Here is a 19,855-nt window from a genome sequence, read left to right as displayed (position 1 = left end):
ATATCAGAAAGAGAAAGACAAATACCGTATGATATCACTTATGTGTGGAATCTATTGGGTTGGCCAAAAAGTTCGTTCGGTTTTTTCCCATAAGATCTTACAGAAAAACTGAACGAAGTTTTTGGCCAACCCAATAAAATATGACACAAATGAACCTATCTATGAAACAGAAACAGAATCTCGGACAGAGAACAGACTGGTGGTTGCCAAGGGACAGGGAATTGGGGGAGGTTTGGAGAGGGAGGTTGGGGTTAGCAGATATAAGCTTTTATATAGAGAACAGATAGACAGTAAGGTCCTACTGTATAGCACAGAGAGCTATATTCAATATCATATGATAAAACATAATGGAAAAGAATATTAAAAAAAGAACGTATATATAACTGAATCACATTGCTGTACAGCAGATATTAACACAACATTGTAAATCAACTATACTTCAATTAAAAAAATTTTTTTAAATCACCTACAGGAAAAAAATTTAAAAACTGTTAAAACTATATTACAAGTTCTTCCCCTTAATGAGAAATCTTAACGTCAAATCTTTTCTAGCATATAAGAAGTAAAACAACATTCATCATTACTATAAACCAGAATCTGTATGGTTTATTTTTTTGTTTTTTTTTAAAGTCTGGTTGGGGGTCATGAATTAGATTTTATTTCAGTCCCTTTGAGGGACAAGAGAAATGAAAGACTTTTTTTAAAAAATAAATTTATTTATTTTATTTATTTATTTTTGGGTGTGTTGGGTCTTCGTTGCTGCGCGGGGTTTCTCTAGCTGTGGTGAGCGGGGGCTACTCTTCATTGCGGTGCGTGGGTTTCTCATTGCCGTGGCTTCTCTTGTTGAAGAGCACTGACTCTAGGCATGCGGGCTTCAGTAGTTGCAGCATGCAGACTCAGTAGTTGTGGCTCACGGCCTCTAGAGCAAGGCTTAGTAAGTTGTAGCGCATGGGGCTTAGCTGCTCCACGGCATGTGGGATCTTCCCAAGCCAGGGATCAAACCCGTGTTCCCTGCATTGGCAGGCGGATTCTCAATCACTGCCCCACCAGGAAAGCCCTGTGTGGGTTTGTTAGTTAGCTACCTATCTATCTATCTGTCTATCTATCTATCTGTCTATCTATCTATCTATCTATTTATTTATGGCTGTGTTGGGTCTTCGTTGCTGCACGCAGGCTTTCTCTAGTGCGGCAAGCGGGGTCTACTCTTCCTTGTGGTGCACAGGCTTCTCACTGCCGTGGCTTCTCTTGTTGCACAGCATGGGCTCTAGGGTGTGCGGGTTGCAGTAGTTGTGGCGCATGGGCTTAGTTGCTCTGCAGCATGTGGGATCTTCCCGGACCAGGGCTCGAAGTCGTGTCCCCTGCATTGGCAGGCAGGTTCTTAACCACTGCGCCACCAGGGAAGCCCCCCAGTGTGGTTTTTAAATGGAGATAAAATACTTCTTAGGACACTTCTAAAAATTAAATGAGATAATGTAATAACTAAATGCAGGGTAGCTAGTGTGAATTAAGTGCTCAATAAATGGCCTTTACTGTGTTAATTCTTATAGAAAGGTTGTGAAACAACCCTGAAATATGGTCAAGTAACTTAAAAACCTATTACAGATGTCTGTAAAAGCATATGGATAAAATCACAGTCAAATATCTAGACTGGCAAATTCAGGGAGGAAAGGAATCTTAACTTATTTATCCTTGTAGTTCCAGAATCTAACATAGTACCTGGTACACAGAGTAGGCATTCAATAAAGGTTTATTGAAATGAAGTGAGTATGAAAGTAAGTTATCTGGAAAAGAAAAAAAAAAAAAGAGGTAATCTGAGGTTGTCTGAAAAATAAACGTAAAGACTCACCAAATTACTATTCCCTAAGCAAATCATACTTTGAGAAAGAAAACAAAATACCTAAGCATTTTTAGAACCATGCACAGAAAATCCTCTCAGACTGGTCTTTTTAATAATGACTGAGTCACTCTCAAATCTGTTTTGGCAAATGTGTCATATATAAAGTTCAATATTAGAAGGATTTTTAAATTTCATCTAAATAAATGTTCATACTTAAAGAGGTAAGAAGTACCCAAAACACTGAGGAATCTTTCCTAACTTCCATTCAAGAAGAATCAGACTTAATTCATAGTTCTTCCATCTATTTATACATGAAAATTAGCTTGAGCTTTTACCTACAAGTAAGTTGTAAATACACATATTTCACTTTCACAAGTTCAAGTGCACCCCAGAAAAGGAAAAGGAAAGAAAGAAAACCAACTCTCTCAAAAGTGGGCAGTGCTATAGGAGTATAAAAGAGTAGCAAACAAAACTTCTCTCCCATGTCTCAGCAACCACCTGATAGAGCCCACACTTATGGCACGGTCTGCATGGTTTCAGAACACTTTCATATTGAAAACTCAAAATTCCCAGTGCAATGGGCACGGGAAAAAGCATAATGTGAAAATACAGTCCTATCTTTTCCACCCTACGTCCAAGAATAATAGGGGTCAATTTACTGTTTCTAAAAAGGACCTTTTCAAATTATTGACCATCACCTCACTACAGCACCCACTCTTCTTATTTGCAAACTGATCAATTTTACGAAAAGCAAAAACCACACCCTTAATAATACATTCAACTCTGTGCAGCGCTTGGCTTCTGGCACAAGCCGGTAAAGTACAATTCCAGAGAGACAGCTGGAGATACATCTTTTAAGCCTAGTTCAAACTAAAATTTGTGAACAGTGTGCAGTTACAAATCAAATAATAACCTCAAATCAACTGCTAGAAGGAGGTTTTGAAAACAAAAAAATCATTATTAAACATTTACCTTTCTGAACAAAATGACGTTTTCTGAAAACAATAACCAAAGCTACCAGTCTAAACTAGAGTAATTTAGAGAACAATAACAAAGAACCTGTAGTTAACAGAGGAAAATCATTCTTAAATTACCATTTGCTTCCTACAGTACCTGGAAAAGTACAAAATGCATGAAGTCAACTAAGAACTATTGTCCAGTCACTGACAGCATTAGTTACTTTTTAGTCTAATTTCTGGAAAGTTCTGCTGTGGTAGTTTAAAAAGGAAACCAAATTTTAACGAGAAAAAATGCCTAGTTGAAAATCTGGAAATACACATTGAAGATATTCACGGTTAATTTTTTTTTTTTTTTTAACTAAGAAGCAGCAAGGTGACAGGCACAAAGGTGTGTAACATCTGTAGATGGTTGAGCCAAATCAATTTAAAAAAAAGTCTCTGGAATTAAGGATTTAAGATAATATCTTGACAAATATAATCTGACATGATCAAAAATCACTTTAGTTTTTTTTAACCACTAACAAAGCAAAAACTTCCAATACAAAGATTTTCACATCATACACACACACACTTTAAATTAAGAATTAAATGTAAATTCAACACACTAAAAAATTATCTAAAGGTATCCAAAACACATTTGAAACATCAGACTTTTGTTTTCACATTGATTTCTCAGACCTACTAGTAAATCTTCCCTGGAATGGGTCTTCATTTCAATACAAGGTTGTTCAATATGCCACTTCGTGTGAATATAGCTTGTGAGACATCCTCAAAACCTCCTCGGGAGTTCTTAATTTACAGCTCTAATTCCAGTTTCCTGCGACTCAAACAGCAACGTACAGAAAACAGCTTATACACAGGAAGGGAGAGGAATGAAGGTCCAGGGGAACGGTCCATTCTTTTGTGATGGCAGAAAATGCAAAAATAAAGGTTCTCTAGAGCTATGTGCCCCTATCCCCACCCATCATAGCCCTTCACTTTCATCCATCCACCCGCTCAAGACTCTCGAGCTCACGAGAACAGCCGAACCCGTGGCTTTCCACGTCTCAAAGAATGGGCGGGGGAAGCTGTGAGGTCCGGGGTACAAACAGAAAAAAAGGGAGGACATAGATCCTTTGAGGACAGATGGACAAGAAGATGCATCCAGATGGTGAGGATGGGACGTGCTACCGAAACACAGAGGCTTGCAAATTCGCTGGGAGAAGAGCTCCCAATGGGTCAGACAGAGGATGTTGACTGTTCAGGGACGGGGACACACAATCCTCCACAAATGAAGGGAGGCACATTTGCAGGAGTCGCGGAAGGGCGTGAACTCGGTAGCGCTGAACTCGGAGCCGAAAATAGGTTGAGACAGCCTCAAAAAGACCGGTACGTCGAAGCTGAGACTTACGGTTACTTCCCGGACTGAGGGTAAGGGTCGGACGGACTCCGCCGCAGCTCTGCAGTTCTGCCGCCCCTGCCTCTCGCGCCGAGCCGGTGACCTCAGGTAGTCCCTGAGCCCCACCCACCCGGGCGGACGCCCCTCCTCGCCCTGCGCCCCCTCCTCACCGGCCCCGGTGCGCCCGCCGGGCAAAGGCTGCCGGGGCCGAGGGTGCGCCCTGGAGGCCCGCGGGGAACTCTGCGAGAGCTGGAAGCGCCTGCGGCGACGCTCAGACTGGGCGGGCGCCCCCCATGCCTCTCCGGCCGCCGCGCCGCCTCACTCGGCGGAGGAGAAGAGGGGGCGGTGGCTCTTGCCTCCGCCTCGCGGTCAAATCCGGCTCATGCTCCAGCCTGGCCCGCGCTTGCAGCCCGGGCCGCCCCCCTCCCCTCCCCCGCCTCCGGTTCAGCCGCTGGCGCGCCCACTGCCGCCACCACCCCAGTCCCCGAGCCGCCCGCCACCTGCCCCAGACAGCCCTCAGCCCCAGCTAGAAACGACAGGAACGGCAGTAGCTCAGCAGCCGACCCGGAAGCTCTTCCACCACCAACCGCGAGGCTGCGAGGGGCGTGAACCCGGAAGCAATTTCCTCGCCCCGGTAGCATCGGGATGGAAAGCTAAGGCCTTTGAAGATCTGGAATCCCCTAGTTTGGGGAGGGGGTGAGGTGTGTATGGCGCTGAGCTGAGAGGAGAGGGAAGTCCAACAAAGAGCCTGTGGACAAGAGGCTCTCCGGGTCCAGAGATCAGAGCTCTCGAGGCGCGGGGTGCGGAGGGCGGCCGAACACGCCGGGCGGCTTCTGGTGGCGACCGACTGTTTTCCTGTCACAGGAAGTTGGGCCTGGCCGCTGGGAAAGTGAAGGGAAGGAGAAATGAGAAAGCGGTGACGGTCCCCCGCCCCCCAGGTGACTGTCCCACCCACTGAATTGAATGTAGTGGCCCGGGAGGTCCTCGGCCCCCCGCACGGGTGAGACGAGGAGGAGCACGATTCAGACTCCAGCGAGAGAAACGGAAAGGTAGGAGGCCGAACTATCTCCATCCACATCTAGTTTTTCCAGGCAAGGACTTTACTTCTTACAAGTAATTACAAAGACGCCAAAGACCCTTTTTGGGTGGCGGCTCTCGGTGCAGAGAGGCGTGCACGTCCTTTTCCGTTAGTGGACGCTGATGGGCGGTGGCGGAGGAAAAACCTCCTAGGCAGAGTGTTGATTTTTGTCATTTCAGGAAAAGCGATTCACAGCTTGTCCTTGGAGCTCACCGCTCCTCTCTTTCCCTCTCTCCATCTTTTAAGGCTTTGGGCTTTCGTTCTTTGCTCGGTTCTCCATGGTGTTTTTAGCTTCACCAGAAATCTTTGATCTAGCTGACCTGACTCGGGATCTCACCTCCATGATTCCCTTCTCACTCTTGGAGAGTTTTTGTATCTTCAGTTTGCTTGCAAATGCTTCTCTCAGCATCATGTTTTTTAACTGCTTTGATGTCCTCATCTTATTTTGGGGAAAATGTCAAAAACTCAAAAATGTTTTCATAACAGTAGGAAAACAATTCATTCCATGATCTTTTCGACTTAAACCCGAGTTAATGTGTTAGTTGGTTTCCCCTTCGAACTGGGTTGAAGAACTACAGTAGCAGTTGATATAAAGCATGGTTAGATATACTACGGATGAAATCATGCTCCCCCAAATAACCTCCTTAAATATACTTGTAGGAATTCATTTGTTTCCCAATTCCACTATTACTTAGTTCCTTCTCTGTTAGCCAGATTTAGTATAATTGCATTCAGAAGTTATTTGAAGATTATTAAATATCTTAAATTACAGAATAGAATGTCACTTAACAGAAGGAAAGTACTTGAAAATTACCGATGGTACTTTTTGATACTACCTGATGATTGGTAGAACTGGTTGAAAGGACAAGGACAAAACAAGCTGTGTTAGAAGTAGCACCAGTGACTATTTTCTATTCTGCTTTATTATTACTTCCTCTCTTTTTATTACTATAAACCAATTTGAGTGGCAAAAGGATGAAATTTTTAATGGTCAGCATATCTCTGTAGAGGAATTCTTACAGATATTTAGTTGCCATCACTTCTCTCTAATGTAACAATGCTTTAAAATATTAAATTGTTCCAGGAGAGTGGAGAAGTGGCAGGTAGCTACTCTACCTCAGTTTTTTTTTCCTGTAAAATGGAGATAATAATAATACTTCATCAGGTTTGGGGGAGAATAAAATGAGTTCATGCATGTAAAGCACTTAGCACAGTGTCTAGCACATAATAAACATTATAGGTGTTAGCACTTATTCATATTATTTTAAAAGCATAATAACATGGGTTTTATTAGGTTGAAAAACATTGCTTAAGGATGGAGGAGAAGGGATCAGGAACATCCTACAGAACCCTAAGATAATGCTCCTTTTTTTGTTTTTATTCATGAAGTACACTTTCTGATCATTATTGGTAATTTCTATTAGCATGTACTTTGTAAATCATCTTGTCAATTTTGACTTCTGGTAACTAAATTTACAATACCTATATTCATATACTGAATCTTCTCTTTTTCTTCATTGCAAACAACTTTTAAAGTTTGTCCATCTGGGGAATTCCAAGGCGGTCCAGTGGTTTAGGACTCTGCCCTTTCATTGCCTAGGGCCCGGGTTCAATACCTGGTCAGGAGACTAAGATCCTGCAAGCCTTGCAGTGCGGCCAGAATAAATAAATAAAGTTTGTCTGTCTGTACTCTATACAGCAAATGTTTCTCATTAAAGACATTATTGGCAGTTTGTTCAACAGGACTGTTTTTAGTAAAGATGTTAACAAACCTCCCCCCATGGGGACTAAATGGCATCTGTTCACCCCATTTCTCCCCAGTCATAGTGACGAGAAATGCCCGTACAGATTTTCAAATGATCCCAGGTAGGTATCACTCCCAATTGAGAACCACTTCTACATATTTGTAAGGCTTTATTAGTTAGGCAGCATATTATCATTTATTCTTAAGCATTTTCCAGAAAATGCCACATATTTCCTATTGGTCACTTGAACCTTTATCTAAAATTCAGTCTAAACAGATTACAAATTTTAGTTATAGCTTTTTCTGTTATTTTTAGCTCAAATTACCCTCTTCCAATCCTTTTGCATGTGTTTCTGCCTTAGCAGTTTTGCCTTCATATATTAGTAGCTTCTGTTCTTTTCCTCACTTAAGCCTTTGTTTCCTTCTTTCATGTCACTGGAAGTATGTATATTTCAAACATTCAAGTATGAATATTTCTTGAAACTCAATTTTTAGAATCTTTGGGGTACATTAACATTAAATGGCGTAAAAACAAAATGCTATAACCCTCATGGTTTTTAAAAATTATACCACATTTGTTTATCTTTTAAAAATTGAGTGTATTGTGCAATACTAAATATTCTAGAGAAGTGATAAGTATTAACAAATAAAGCTTTTTGCTAATAGATGTTTTTTTAACATGAGTTGACCAGCACAGGAATTGATTTGCTTTAAATCGTGTTTAGAAAACTAAGAATTACTTGATTTCTCTTTTTAGGTGCTTAGTAGAAAAAAGGGTTTCCATAATAGTGCCATATATGTTACAAAATGTATTCACAATGCAATGTCTTTCTTTTGGGGGCTGGCAGTCTTCAAGGAGGCATCCATACATTTCAAAATTTGTTGGGTTTTATTATCTTGAAGTCATTGTTAATCTGAGGTGAAAAGTAATTGCTAAATAGAAATTCTGAGAAGAAAAAAGCCTCATCTTTTTCACTTAGTATAGAAAGTGCTGTTGTATGAGGTGGGTTTTAAGATGATCTTATGGAAAAACTGAACTGAAAATAATTCCACAAGGTATAGAGTGAAAATGAATGTCTTCAAAACTTTTCACAAAATGAAATGTCTCAATCCTAATGTTTTCTGTAGTTTCTCTGTTGAGATAGCTGTAGTTTCTCTGGATCTAAATCAGTGAACATTTTTATAATCTAAAATAAATTTTTTTATAATTTATAACTAAATTTTATAATTTAAAATAATTTATAAATTAAAATAATTTTTGTGCAATAATTTTAATGGTTCTTTTAATTTTAGGCTAACATTTACTTAAAATGTCATAAGTTATTGGATTTTAAAAACATTTCTTTTAAAGGAAATTTTCCAGTTATAAGGCAGTGGAAGGAAGTAAATTAAAGTCTTTTGTTATTACACAAGGAAGCAAATTAAAGGTTTCAAAATGACTATTAATTGCAGTTGAGAAAACAATAAAGTCCTCTATCTCCTCTCAAAAGATATTCAAAACCTTTCTTGAAAATGAGCTCTTCTTTTTCTATGAGAGTTGGGGCAATAAGGAAATCATTAAATATGAACAGGTCATTTTAATGCCTAATGGACTTTAAAAAAAACTGAAGAAGGTTCATCTCACCATGGCCAGGAAAGCAACTCCTTGCTTGATGTTCTTTTAGAAATTTACTGGCATATAAATGAGAGGAAGTTTTTTTAAAACAAATAAATAAAATATATTCAATACAAAGAGATGTGTTTTAGTCTAGCCATGAAAAAAAATTAATAATAGCACTTAATGAAGAGATGGAACTATCAAACAACCGAGAGTGCTTGAACTTCAATTACTTGTTAGAAATTGCCTAATGGAGACTTCAAATTAGTCTGGGGAAAAAAGTGTGCATGTGTATGTATATTTAAATATATATATTATATATTTGGAAGAAAATTTTTGGATTATGTAGGGAATTGATAATGGAAGTGGGAAATATTCTTAAGTCATCATCAGAAAGCTTTTATGAACTGACTAAATGTTTTTGAGTCTGTGATAGGCAGCTCCAATGAAAATTATAAGCTATCCTTTAGTTCATCCAAATGTCAGATATCAAAGTTCTTTTTAAAGATTCTGGAAAGAATGTCAATGGCAGCTATCTATTTCTAGCTTCCAAACTATTAACAGTATGACATTCACTTGTGCAATTTATGGAAAATAAGTGGGTACTATTCTAAATTGCTAGTTCAAGCCATTTTTTACTTAGTTTTTTTTTTTTTAATGTTTTAAAATGTTTTGTACAAGACATTTTATAATCATATCACCTTTTTATAGGTCCAAAAGGCAGATTCTTATGCTGTTAAGACCTATGAAAGTATGTATCCCCATTTTAAAAAACAAAAATCTACCTTTAATAGAAAAGGAAAAAAGGACAAGGTGATCTTAAATTATAAACAAAGGTTTTGAATGGTAACATATTATCAGTTATCTCTGACTTGCTTTTTACATAGTATATGTATTCTAAGATAGAAAAATCAACATTTTATTTTTTAAATTGTTTTTCAGAGTGGTTATGTGTCCTTTAATTTAATCTTTCAAGGGATTTCTTTGTTTTATAAAGCGATGGGAAATCCAGAAAACATAGAAGATGCGTACGTTGCTGTTATTCGGCCGAAGAATGCTGCCAGTCTCAATTCTCGGGAATACAGAGCTAAGTCATATGAAGTGAGAACGATTTACTAACATTTGATTTTCAACCATTGAGTGTCATTCTCCATTATCATTTTCATTTACATATAAAGTATAACCATAGCCTGTAAATTCTTGTTGATAAACTTGATCTTGACAAGCTAGAATTTACAGTCGTAGATCTGCCCATCATCATGTCTTTTCCGCTACATGTATTTTGACCATTTTTCTATTCATTGATATGGATAAATTATTAGATATTAAAAGTTACTTATTTGAGTTTTACTTATATAACTTATGAGAGTTTGGTTTTTAGTACAGTTTACGGAATGGCTCTCAAAAATTGAAAAAAAAATTGCAAAATTCAGCTTATTCAAAATTCCAACGTAAATTTTGTTCTTGGCTGTTTTCCCAAAGAACTATTTTTAAAAGTTCATTAAAAAATGTCTTTACCTTTAATTAAGTTTTAGGCAATTAAGTTACTTCTCTGTAGTCTTCAATACATATATTAGTAAACATGATTGAGGCCCCTGCCAAAAAAAACCCAAAGCAGAATTGTTATCTTTTCTATGCAGCAGATTTCAAGCATCATAAAATACTTCTAATCTAATCTAACTTGAACTAACTTCTCTAGTATTTTGCTTTAATTGCTTTTTTAAGGTTAGTTTTCTGAAACCTATTAAGGGATACTGCAGGGGTTCTGAGGAGACTACTGCTTCAGCAGTGCTCTGACTTACTGGTTCTCAGTCTTGGCTACACTGTTAAATCACCTGGGGAACTTTAACATTTCCAGTGCCAGGACCCCACTCCCCTGACATTCTGATTTAATAGGTCTGAGATGAAGCTGTGCATTGATACTGTTTTGAAAGAGTCCAGGTTATTCTTATATGCAGCTAGGGTTAAGAAAGACTGCTGGCTTATTATATTCTAGGGCAAGTAAATTTAATTTTAAACACTCTCTTAATATTATTTTTCTCATCTAAGATTTTGTTGCATGAAGTTCCCATTGAAGGACAGAAAAAAAAGAGAAAGAAGGTTTTGTTGGAAACTAAACTTCAAGGCAACAGTGAAATAACACAAGGCATATTGGATTATGTAGTAGAAACCACCAAACCAATTTCTCCTGCAAACCAGGGTATCAGAGGTAAGAAACTTTTCTTTTTAACACAGTTGGCTTTAAATGCTTGTGGAGAAAGACATTTTAAAAAGTAGATTAAAATCAGTTTCTTTTTATGTTCCTTTTCATTTGAAAAACTTGAAAAAGACTCAGAAATTTCTAGGGTTTTTTTTTTAAGGTGCAGCCAAGCCCCCTTCAAAAAGCAACTTAACGATTTTTTTAAGTTAAAAAATATTTTTGAAATGTTTAGATAATTTTAAGTAAAAAAAAAATTGAAAATATTTAAATTGTGTTAATGATTTGTTCAAGAGAGAGAGGAAGCCAACGGGTGGCTTAAAAATTAAAAGAAAGCACAAAATTACTTTTGTTAGAAGTATATTTCCCTACATAAGTATCTGTGAACTACTATGTTTGTTTCTCTACTCCAGGACAAGAGAAAACTATAAACCTCTCTCCATAACTAAGTAACAGTTAAGATTTTGTGTATTAGAGCAAGTCCTATAAATTACCAGTCAGCAGAGGTTTTCTTCCCATTTGGTCACAAGAAGAAGATCATTTTCAAAGAGCCAAAATGAATTGTAGAAGTATTCACCCTGAAAGGTTCAGGCCTCATTTAAAATATTAGATAATCTATAACCTATGAAACTGATTAAACATTAATGATCAATTTTATCAGGCTGTGGCCTCACAAGAAGCATATAGCAGAAGTTACAGAAATTATATACTCTGTCCAGGATTCAGGCATTATAATTAAAAAGGTAAAGCTAATTTCAGTCAAACAGCAGTTGAAAACAGTTGTTGATAGTGAGGTAAAGCATACCTCTCTGTGCCTAGTTTTCGGTTTTTTAAAGCTTATTTAGTGTTTTTTTCTATTTGTTCATCTTTATAGAGATTAGTTGTCTAATTCATCTCTCACTATAGAGACTATTTTTGTTGCAGAGATAAGGCTGAATCCTGTAATTTGATTTGTTGGTTATTTGGGATAGTTGTTCTCTAGAGATAGCTGAACTAAGCCTGTTTCGTAACTTCTGGAGGTACCATTCACCATATTTACCTCCCCAACCGGTAACCTCCTCAATAGGGCCTGCAGGGTTTTTGTGGCTTGGGGCTCTAAGCATTGTAACTCGAGATTATAAGAAGTTCCTGCATAAATTTACAGATCTTTGATACACATTCTGAGTACTACAGAGAGAATCCCCTTTCCCTAATTATCAGATTGACTTTTTAAATAAAATGATCTAGAAATTGATCTCAGCTAAAAAGGGGGACTATCCCTGTGGGTGATCAAGGCAAGTGAAAGGCTCTTCTTTTGGATGCCACAAATTTGTCAGCCTTTTCTACCTCAGTCTTGGACTTCTGATAAATTATCATCCAGATTTGTTTTACTATCACTAAATTGTTATAGTTATCAGGATCTATTCTGAGATGAAATTACTGAGACAAAGTCTGAGCCCAAATCACATATTTGAGCTGAGATAGACAAGTCATAATTTGCTATGAATTAGCCAAACTCTACCACTTGGTTCATTTACCAAGCAGGGGGATATAAGTGATATCAGTGTTAACAAAAATATCCCCTGGCCCAGAGGGCTGGGTAGTTTTTCTTAGGAGAAGTTACAAGTGGATAGGCACCCTGAAACATGTCTAGCACAATTATATCTTATATACTTAGACAGTAGAATGTACTAATACATTTTCAGGCAGCTTTTAATAAGAGAAATGAAAGTAAAGAAGTTTTACTTAACTAAATAGACAGTTATATCAATGAACCATGCCATACCTGACTATCCTATTCAATTGAGGTTTTCTAAAAGTGTGAAATATTTTTATAGAGTAATATGATTTCTTATATAAGCATCACATGAAAATTACCAATGACTTTATAATAGCAGTAGTTGTGCCTTTTTGTGCAGTGCTATATATAGTTTATAAAACACTACCACAATTACTTATTAATGAAATTCTTAAATTGGTCCTGTGAGTTAGTATATAGTCATTTTTACATCTGTAAAATGGAAATGCAAACATAGGTTGTCACCTACAAAAATCATATTCCCATTAGTGGAGGAGTTAGGACTAGAACCTCATTTCCCAACTTGTAATCAGTGCTTTTCTTTCCCCGCATGACAGATCTCATAGTTGCATATATAATTTGCAAAGTAGGCAATTAAACAATGGATCAGAACTGGATTTAGGGAAGCTGCAAGGCAGGAAAGATTAAGTGGGACAAGACCTCAAGCCAGACAAAAGAAATATTGCCTCTGAAATTTATTAGAATGTATCTAACACTTATATTTTGTACAAGTGTCTATTTTGTAAAAAATTGTTTGGGGGCTATAATAATAATGTGCCATAATAATCACAAATATTGACTCCAGCATTTTGTGAATGAATGAAGCTGCTTGAGCTCATATTATCTACCTGTCCACAGAAGACATCCAGCCAGGCATTCCTACCTGGGTCAAGAACAAGGTTCTATTTCTTGGGATGGGGAGATTGGAAGGGTTGATAAAAATTATGACAAAGATATCCAGAATATGAAAGGTTTTAGAGTGAAAGACTTGTAGGTTGTTATTTATAGCCCCCTTGCTGCCAAATCAGGAACAACAGACTAAGTATAAGAATGGTGGTTACGGGCTTCCCTGGTGGCGCAGTGGTCGGGAGTCCGCCTGTGGATGCAGGGGACATGGGTTCGTGCCCCAGTCCGGGAAGATCCCATATGCTGCGGAGCAGCTGGGCCCGTGAGCCATGGCCGCTGAGCCTGCGCGTCCGGAGCCTGTGCTCCGCAACGGGAGAGGCCACAACAGTGAGAGGCCCGCGAACCGCAAAAAAAAAAAAAAAAAAAAAGAGAATGGTGGTTACAATTCAGAACAATAGTTTATAGCCCAATCAGATTTTAATAAAAACTGAAATTGAGAGTGGAGGTTGAATATTAAATGAAGAGCTGCTAAACTTTAAGACTTTGCAGTTTATGTACACTACGCTTCTTGGCCAGCTTAGACTTTAGTGAAACTCTTACCATCTGCATCCCAACTGAATGAAGTATATGCCTGTTCACCTTGCAGGATGTGTTGCTGTTCAGCTGCTCTGTCAGTCCTTAGCAGGATGGTTTTCCTTGCTACGTATAGGAAGCTTCTCTTTTAGTGAGTCAGAACAGGGGATCTATTGGTTGATTGTCCACAGAATGATTTACATTATTACCAGAATTACCAGTTTTTATTAGTGCCCATAATAAAATTGACTTTTTATATTTCAGTTCCTCTTAATACTGCCTTTAAAATGTTTTTTTCTAATTCTCAAGGTAATATATAAGATTTTAAAAGGCCCATTATTTTTATCTTTACTGACTTAAAAAAATGATTAGGAAAACGAGTGATACTAATGAAGAAATTTCCTCTGGATGGGGAGAAGATGGGCAGAGAAGCGGCATTATTTATTGTTCCATCAGTTGTCAAAGGTAAAGTCTAAGTTTCACCTTATGAATCTTTGTATGCCTTAGGTGCTAAGCTAAAGTCTGTTGAGGAACTTAGGAATTTGGATTCATAGTTACTATTGTAATACTATTATAGAATACATGTTTTTAAGATAATGGAAGATGGAGAAATTTGTTACTTAAAAAGATGGTTTGATTTCAAAGTAATATTCAGGCTTCCAGACTGATCAGTAATATTTTCGTTTCTGTTTTTAAAAGTAGAACAAAGAAGTGAGGAAGGAAGCCATAATCGAAACAAAAAGGTTTTAGCTTATAATGAGGGATTTTTCAGGCTGTGCTATATAGGTAGAATAGAAATAAAAATTTATGTATTTTGGAAAATTAACAGATTATGATCAGAACCTATCTTATATTTGGGAAAAGAAAGTGTCAGTAATAGTTCTAAAATACTCTTCCTAACAGTAGTGGTAATATTTAAAGAACTTAGATCTAATATGAAAATTTAATTTGAGCTTTGGAAAGGAATTTATCCTATTATCCTGGAATAATAGAAAAAATATTGAGCTTCAGTGCAGACCATGCAGCCCACTAATTTTGTGTTCTGGGCAAATCACCTCTTTAAGCCTCACCTCTTTATTTGTAAGATAGGTATCTGCTCCTACTTGGTTCATCGTGCTGGAAGAATTCAGTGAGGTATTAGATGTAAAAATCACTTTGGAACCTGTAGAGTACTGGCCTCATGTAAGGCCGTAATAATACTAATGATATATTAATGACCCACTGTGGACATCTCATCAGACTGCTGCTACACAGTACTTACACGAATTTTATTAGCCAGCTCTACCATTACAGAATTTTTTTTTTCCCCAGCCATACTTAGGTTAAACAGATCAGTATGTTAAATGGTGCTGGAAACCTTATTATTAATCAGAATTTTACAACATTGTTGAGGAAGAGAAAGGGGAAACAATTTCTGTAGTCCTCCAGGATTCTAAATCCTGCATTCACCCAAATGGATAAGGTCACAGAGCTGGCCAGCACTTGAATCCAAGTCTACTAATTTAAAATCTAGAACAATTTATGTTATACTTAACAATTTTTTTAACATACTGTGTACTTTTAAATAAAAATCATGCAGTCGTAAACCTTTTATATGATGGCATAATTCTTCATTTTTCTTTTTCAGATAATACTAAATATACGTATACTCCAGGATGCCCAATTTTTTACTGCTTACAAGATATTATGCGAGTCTGTAGTGAATCCAGCACTCACTTTGCTGCACTTACAGCAAGAATGTTAATAGCCTTGGATAAGTAAGAACTGCCATTAAAAATATTTTTTAATAAATCAAATACATGTTCATATTAGATATTAGCTCTGAGAGATAGAAATTCTTTTGGAAGACAATAATAAAATTAATAATATATATATTAAGAAATGGTAAGTTTTTGAAGTATAATATAAAAATTTTAAACCCCAAAGACAAGATTGTCCTGATTTGCTTGCAACATGTTAAGTTTATTCTTAGAAAATGACAAAGATTGCCCTGGCCTAAGAATTAAGATTCCTTTGTTATAAAACTAGATTTAGTATTGATTTACCCTTATAGTGAACAAGTCGTTTCACCTGTCATGCCTTTTGTCTTTCTGTAACAGCAGGTCTAATGTCACCTACATCTCAGTGGTTTAAATTTTTAAAGGGCTTCGTGTTTTTTGAAAAGGATTTTAATTATTATTATGTTACATGCATTAAAAAAAATAGTTTGCTATGTCCAGTAACAGAACTTTTATTTACAGTAAATGAAGTACTTAACACTAATTAAAATTATAAAAATCCCGGGACTTCCCTGGTGGCACAGTGGTTAAGAATCCTCCTGCCAATGCAGGGGACACGGGTGTGAGCCCTGGTCCGGGAAGATTCCACAAGCTGCAAAGCAACTAAGCCCGTGCACCACAACTACTGAGCCTGAGCTCTAGAGCCCGCGAGCCACATCTACTGAGCCAGTGTGCCACAACTGCTGAAGCCCATGCACCTAGAGCCCGTGCTCTGTAACAAGAGAAGCCACTGCAATGAGAAGCCTGTGCACATCACTGAAGAGTAGCCCCCACTCGCCGCAACTAGAGAAAGCCTGCACGCAGCAACGAAGACCCAGCAGAGCTAAAAATAAATAAATTTATTTTAAAAAAAATATATAAAAATCTGAATGTAGTATTAGAAAGAATCACACATCAGAGTTGGATAGTAGTTTAGTTTTTTCATCTTCACTTTTTAACATATACATCTACTACCTCTTCTTTTTATTTTGCCAGGTGGTTAGATGAACGTCATGCACAATCTCACTTTATTCCGGCTTTATTCCGACCTTCTCCTCTTGAGCGGATAAAAACTAATGTTATAAACCCTGCATATGCTACTGAATCAGGTCAGACAGAAAACTCACTACATATGGGCTATAGTGCACTAGAAATAAAGAGTAAAATGTTAGCCCTAGAGAAAGCAGATACCTGTATTTACAACCCTTTGTTTGGATCAGATCTTCAATATACAAACCGGGTAAGAGTTGAATGAATTTTGGCTTTGATTTCAAAAGACATGTCATTTCAAATGTAATTTTTTTTCCTGAGATAAATGCATCTATTACTAATTGTAAACATTAAGATGACATCCGTACTTAGCTCTATTTTTATACATCAAAGTCAGGTATCTAAAGCTCAGTATCTAAAGCTGTTTTTGTTTTTGTTTTGTTTTGTTTTCCCTTTCTAGGTAGATAAAGTGGTAATAAATCCATACTTTGGTCTAGGAGCTCCAGACTACTCAAAAATCCAAATTCCCAAACAGGAAAAATGGCAGAGAAGCATGAGCAGTGTCACAGAAGACAAGTATTGTTCTGGTTTTCCTTCACATTGCTTTTTAAACACCTAATTCTAATGTTAAAATACTGTTTAAAATGATATATGCAATGTAATCATTACATAAATGATTTAGTTTACAGCTGCTCAGTGAAACATAGCTTTCATAGATATGTCACATTTGTTTCAAAAGAATATGAATTTCAACAGTGCCTGTTTTTATTTTTCTTCTTTTCTTTTAATGATTAGGGAACGACAGTGGGTAGATGATTTTCCTCTCCATCGAAGTGCCTGTGAAGGAGATTCAGAATTATTAAGCCGACTTCTCAATGAAAGATTTTCAGTCAACCAATTAGATAGTGACCACTGGGCACCCATTCATTATGCATGCTGGTAAATAGATTATTCTTTTGTTTTTAGAAAGAATGAATCCTTAGTTTGTAAATGTTAGTGCTTCTTTTCAAAGCTGTCCTCATTCCAGCCACTTTTTCCTCTACCATGTTTGCCTTATGACCTTTATCTGTAGTAATCTTTGATTACTGTGTATGTGCCACACCGTTCAGATTTACAAGGTCTGCCCCACAGGAAAAGTATCATTAATGTTTTCAGGCATCCTGAGGTCATGCAGTAGGATAGCTAATGACTAGCAAGTGCCATTGCACAGCACACCGTCCCTTATTCACCCTTGCAATTTCTATTGTTTTGTACTGGAGTTGTGTTATGTTTGTTTATCCTTATTATATTTTATTTTATTATTGTTATTATTTATTTTTTATTTTTGGCTGCGTTGGGTCTTCGTTGCTGCGTGCAGGCTTTTCTCTGGTTGCAGTGAGTGGGGTCTACTCTTAGATGCAGTGCACAGGCTTCTCATTGCAGTGGCTTCTCTTGTTGCAGAGCACGGGCTCTAGGCACGTGGGCTTCAGTAGTTGTGGCATATGGGCTCAGTAGTTGTGGCTTGCAGGCTCTAGAGCTCAGGCTCAGTAGTTGTGGCACATGGGCTTAGTTTCTCCGTGGCATGTGGGATCTTTCCAGATCAGGGCTTAAACCTGTGTCCCCTGCATTGGCAGGCGGATTCTTAACCACTGTGCCACCAGGGAAGCCCTATCCTTATAAAATTTACATGTGTTAGCTACTTATGATTTGACCTTGCATCATGTTAGAAAAGTATTCTTTTAGTTCTTTGGAAAGCTGTGGTATCAGGAAACACCAAAAGTTTTCATTAGAATTAAAGCCTTCCTTTTTTTTTTTTTTTTTTTTTTATGAGAGGGATTAGCTCACAGGATTGGAGTTAGCTCTTTCCACTAGTTGCCCAGTGTAGTTCTTGCTCTGGTACTCTTCTCACATAATAATAACTCTTCCCCTCAGCCTGGGTTACGTTCTTAAATTTATGTTCGTAGCAGTAGTTAACTATTTGCTGTAGCCTGTCCTCTAGAAAGGATGTAATTAAGTTATTTACCATTATTTCTTATGGGAAAGTTGCTTTTGACTTACTGTTTAAAGTGAACTTCTTTGGCTAGTTTAAGAAGTGCCTGCACTATTTACGGCCTGTTAAAGTCCACAACTTTTTAGCTGCATGACGTTGAGCAAATGACTTTACTTCAGAGGTCCCCAACCCCCAGGCTGTGGACCGGTACTTGTCCGCGGCCTGTTAGCACCCAGGCCGCACAGCAAGAAGTGAGCTGCAGGCGAGCAAGCGAAGCTTCATCTGCCGCTCCCTGTCACTCGCGTTACCTACCGCCTGAACCATCCCCCATCTATGGAAAAATTGTCTCCCACGAAACCAGTCCCTGGTGCCAGAAAGGTTACTGCTGCTTTACTTTACCTCTCTGCATCTTAGTTTATTATCTATATGTAAAATACATTAATTAGATCATTTTCAACTCAAACTCTTTTTATTTCACTGTGATCAAATAGCTTATTGATCAATATTTCTGATCTAGTAGCTAAATATAGTTGCTTTTAATATATATCTTTTCTCCATTAAAAATATGCTGTTTCCTTAAAAATATGCTCCTTTATTAAATAAATATGCTCTTAATTTTTTTTTCTGTTTCCTTAAAAATATAATCTTTTATTCTATAAATGTATTCTTAATTGTTTTACCATTACAGGGAATTTTTATACTCAGATTTGGAAAGAGTTACCCTAAATCTTCTTTCACTGAACTTACAGTTGTTGCTTCAGATTACTGGTAGATACTGGTAGAAGCAGCAGTACCAGAAGAAATCACATGCTTTTTGTTGAGCTAAACAAAAAGAGGTAGAGAATATAGTTCAAACTCCAAGAAAGTACACTGTGGAATTGAAAAAGACAGAGGCAGTAAATTTTAGCTTAGGAATCCCAAATTTATATTTGCCTATATTGTTGCCCTTTTTGCGGCAGGGCCTTTTTTTCTTCTCTATTAAAAGAATGGTAATATTTTCAACTGCCTATTACATAAAAACAGAAGTATGGTATAGTATTTAATGTGCTTTGGTATGTACCTACGTTTCAGACCCAACTGAAACTTTTAGTTCCTAAAAGTATGGCCTTTAGCAAATTACTTAATGTCTCTAAGGATCTGTTTCTTTATCTAAAAGATGAGCGTAATTTTAGTGCCTCTCCTCAGATTAGAGGAGAAAATGCAAATAAATGCTTTGAAGGGTACCTGGCAGTAATAAGCACTCAAAAAATGTTGTCTATTATTAAAGTGTTATAAAAATTTAAAGATTTTGATGTCTGAATCTAAAATTCATTACCTGTTGTACTTTTATTTGTAAAGTCGTATTACTGCAATACACCAAGGAAGAGTTTTA

The 19,855-nt window shown here is 37.3% G+C and overlaps 2 protein-coding genes and 1 pseudogene across 14 annotated transcripts in view; 2 read left to right on the top strand and 1 right to left on the bottom strand.

Moving 5' to 3' along the window:
• The window catches only part of ANKIB1 (ankyrin repeat and IBR domain containing 1), a 158,751-nt gene extending 154,030 nt beyond the window's left edge, over window positions 1-4,721 (bottom strand). For 3 of the 8 annotated variants that reach the window (XM_022585651.2, XM_022585660.2, XM_089917622.1), the window contains exon 1: window positions 3,479-4,162. In XM_022585651.2, coding sequence (XP_022441359.1) covers window positions 3,479-3,508 — 30 coding nt within the window. In that variant the 5' untranslated portion in view covers window positions 3,509-4,162. Of the gene's footprint in view, window positions 1-3,478; window positions 4,163-4,186; window positions 4,316-4,344 lie in introns of those variants that run through there. The other 5 variants (XM_022585669.2, XM_022585689.3, XM_089917621.1 and 2 more) reach the window with 4 other exon arrangements.
• On the top strand, window positions 3,953-4,874 carry LOC149748413 (uncharacterized; annotated as a pseudogene).
• KRIT1 (KRIT1 ankyrin repeat containing) overlaps window positions 4,716-19,855 on the top strand; it is a 43,438-nt gene continuing 28,298 nt past the window's right edge. For 2 of the 6 annotated variants that reach the window (XM_089917627.1, XM_022585702.3), the window contains exons 1-8: window positions 4,817-5,223; window positions 9,591-9,694; window positions 10,643-10,802; window positions 14,140-14,232; window positions 15,395-15,524; window positions 16,521-16,764; window positions 16,975-17,090; window positions 17,310-17,453. In XM_089917627.1, the coding sequence (XP_089773753.1) occupies window positions 9,593-9,694; window positions 10,643-10,802; window positions 14,140-14,232; window positions 15,395-15,524; window positions 16,521-16,764; window positions 16,975-17,090; window positions 17,310-17,453 (989 nt within the window). In that variant the 5' untranslated portion in view covers window positions 4,817-5,223; window positions 9,591-9,592. Of the gene's footprint in view, window positions 5,224-9,535; window positions 9,695-10,642; window positions 10,803-14,139; window positions 14,233-15,394; window positions 15,525-16,520; window positions 16,765-16,974; window positions 17,091-17,309; window positions 17,454-19,855 lie in introns of all 6 variants that reach the window. The other 4 variants (XM_089917626.1, XM_022585710.3, XM_022585720.3 and 1 more) reach the window with 4 other exon arrangements.

This window comes from Delphinapterus leucas, chromosome 9, assembly GCF_059928025.1.
Source record: "Delphinapterus leucas isolate spDelLeu-1000000601 "Yukka" chromosome 9, BTC_Dleu_Yukka2, whole genome shotgun sequence".
Classification (NCBI taxonomy): domain Eukaryota; kingdom Metazoa; phylum Chordata; class Mammalia; order Artiodactyla; family Monodontidae; genus Delphinapterus; species Delphinapterus leucas.
This window is presented reverse-complemented; position numbering and strand designations above follow the sequence as displayed.